Here is a 2,724-nt window from a genome sequence, read left to right on the forward strand (position 1 = left end):
GCGTCAGATGGGTTACTGTGAAGTGTCAAGTGTGAACTGGTGGACAGGAAGCAGATTCTGCCGCTGATATTTCGCAGGCGCTTGTGACGCTTTCAGAGATCCCTAGTTGAGTTTTGACAGGTGTTTGGTAGAGTTCGGGATCTCGGTGATATTTTTGAAATTGTTTTATGTTCGTCCTACCCAAATCTCAGTCAATCAAAATATCGAAACCTGCCAGTAAACCCCAGATCACCCGAGAGTTCAAAGCAAATTAGTTGTGGCCATGACTAGGTGGGGCAAAAAATCAGATTGAGGTGTGTGGTCTCACGAAGAAGCCGACAAAAATGCAAGTGCAAATCATTGAAAAATCTGAGCTGAATGAAACACCAGCCACAAACCATCTTGAGTGGATGGCTTTTGATTGGAGGCCAACTCCCCTCTCATCCTATTCTTCAAGCGCTCTCCCCCCTTCTCTAGAAGCAGCCAGTCAGCAGGAGTACTCGCTCGTTGCCATCATCACGAGCTAGCTCGATTAAGCACAGATAGTGCATCAATGGCCTCCACCGCCCAGCTTCTCGGCCACCTCGCCGGCTCCACCGCCACAGCCAGCCTTAGCTTCACGCCTGTCAGCGGCGGCGGCAGCAGCAAGGTCAGGTTCCTGCCGGCGACGGCGCAGAGGCGCCGCGTGGTGGCGCGCCCGCGGGCCGCGGTGTCCGGCGCGGAGAAGGAGAAGGCCAAGCCGGCCGAGTCCGGAAGCAAGGAGGACGAGCGCGTGGTGCAGGTGCACAGCGCGGAGGAGTTCGACAGCGCGCTCCAGAAGGCCAAGAACAGGCTGGTGGTGGTGGAGTTCGCGGCGAGCCACAGCGTGAACAGCAAGCGCATCTACCCGTGCATGGTGGACCTCAGCCGCACCTGCGGCGACGTCGACTTCCTCCTCGTCATGGGCGACGAGTCGGAGGCCACGCGGGAGCTGTGCCAGCGGGAGGGCATCACCCAGGTGCCGCACTTCTCCTTCTACAAGGGCACCGAGAAGGTGCACGAGGAGGAGGGCATCGGCCCCGACCAGCTCGCCGGCGACGTTCTCTACTACGGCGACAACCACGCCGGCGTCGTGCAGCTGCACAACCGGGCGGACGTGGAGGCGCTCATGGCCGAGAACAGCGGCGAGGACGGCAAGCTGCTGGTGCTGGACGTCGGGCTCAAGCACTGCGGGCCCTGCGTCAAGGTCTACCCCACCGTCGTCAAGCTCTCCCGCTCCATGGCCGACACCGCCGTCTTCGCGCGCATGAACGGCGACGAGAACGACGCATGCATGCAGTTCCTCAAGGACATGGAGGTCGTCGAGGTGCCCACCTTCCTCTTCATCAGGGACAAGAAAATCGTGGGCCGCTACGTCGGCTCCGGCAAGGGCGAGCTCATCGGCGAGATCCTCCGCTACCAGGGCGTCAGGGTCACATACTAACTAAGGGAACCACCAAGCCATCACCACTCACCAGCCGAATTAAGTTGGATCATCCCTAGTTCCCTACCCTACACAGTCACAGGTAGCAGTAGCAGCACAAATGAATTGAGAGACAAGCAATTGATGCTTCATGTAATTCTATACTATATATACTTGTTACTGCCGCATCAATCGATGCTATAGGTTCATATTTAGACATTTTCATCATGCTCTTAATTACCTGGTATTGGGCGCCAATCACATACGGTTATAGCAGTAATAGAATTTTCGAGTGCAAATTGTAATAAGTTTATTATATTGTTTTTACTGTGATATAATCGGAGCTTTGCCATCCTATTTTTTTTTGATAAAAGGGCGTTTTTATTATTATCTCAAATATAGCATCAAGCGATACAAATCATTATGAATAACACCCGACCTCTGCATAACTAAGATGCATACAGCCAATTTCGAAAAGTCCAGCAAAAAGAAACGGACGAATCTTGGCGCTTCTAGCAGTTTTTATGTGCCACGTAGGACTAGGCTGGTGTATGGGCATTCACCCGATCGCCCACACGTCCTTTTTTCACCACACGGGGGGCTGGTGTGTGGGCGTTTAGCAATTCATCCACACACCAGTTTTCACGCACGCAGAGGGGCTGGTGTGTGGGCGTTTATCACTTCGCCCACACGCATGTCTCCTCGCACATACCCAAAGCTGTCAGTTGCCATGTATTTCTGCAGGGTACATGGCAACTGCCCTAGCTTTGCTTGTAAGCAGACGACAACTCTCTTTTACCCGAGTTGCCATGTGTTTTTGCATGGTACATGGAAACTGCCCCTAGAGTGCACGTAAGCAGATGGGCAACTCTTTCTTTTTACATGGCACCTGCCCTAGCATGTTTGTGAGCACATGGCAACTCTCTCTTTTACCCGAACATGTTTTTTTGCCATGCCCTTTTTATAGTGCTACATGGCAACTGCCTAGTGTTATTAGATGGCAACTCCTAAAGTTCTGAAATCATGGCAACTGTAGTAGACCAGACCATACATGGCAACTAAGGGAGTCCTGGATTAGGGGGTCCTCGGACAGCCGGACTATATACTTTGGCCGGACTGTTGGATTATGAAGATACAAGATTGAAGACTTCGTCCCGTGTCCGGGTGGGACTCTCCTTTGCGTGGAAGGCAAGCTTGGCGATTCAGATGTATAGGTCTCCTTCTCTGTAACCGACTCTGTGTAACCCTAGCCCCCTCCGGTGTCCATATAAACCGGAGGGTTTAGTCTGTAGGATAACAACAAT

The 2,724-nt window shown here is 52.8% G+C and overlaps 1 protein-coding gene across 1 annotated transcript; it reads left to right on the forward strand.

The window, feature by feature from the left end:
* Nucleotides 1–392: 392 nt before the first annotated feature.
* LOC123139357 (thioredoxin-like protein CDSP32, chloroplastic) lies at nucleotides 393–1,755 on the forward strand. Its single transcript, XM_044559169.1, has one exon. It carries the CDS (start codon nucleotides 533–535, stop codon nucleotides 1,439–1,441), a length of 909 nt encoding a protein of 302 aa, XP_044415104.1. The 5' UTR covers nucleotides 393–532; the 3' UTR covers nucleotides 1,442–1,755.
* The last annotated feature ends 969 nt before the right edge of the window (nucleotides 1,756–2,724 follow it).

The sequence above is a fragment of the Triticum aestivum genome, chromosome 6B (assembly GCF_018294505.1).
Source record: "Triticum aestivum cultivar Chinese Spring chromosome 6B, IWGSC CS RefSeq v2.1, whole genome shotgun sequence".
Classification (NCBI taxonomy): Eukaryota; Viridiplantae; Streptophyta; class Magnoliopsida; order Poales; family Poaceae; genus Triticum; species Triticum aestivum.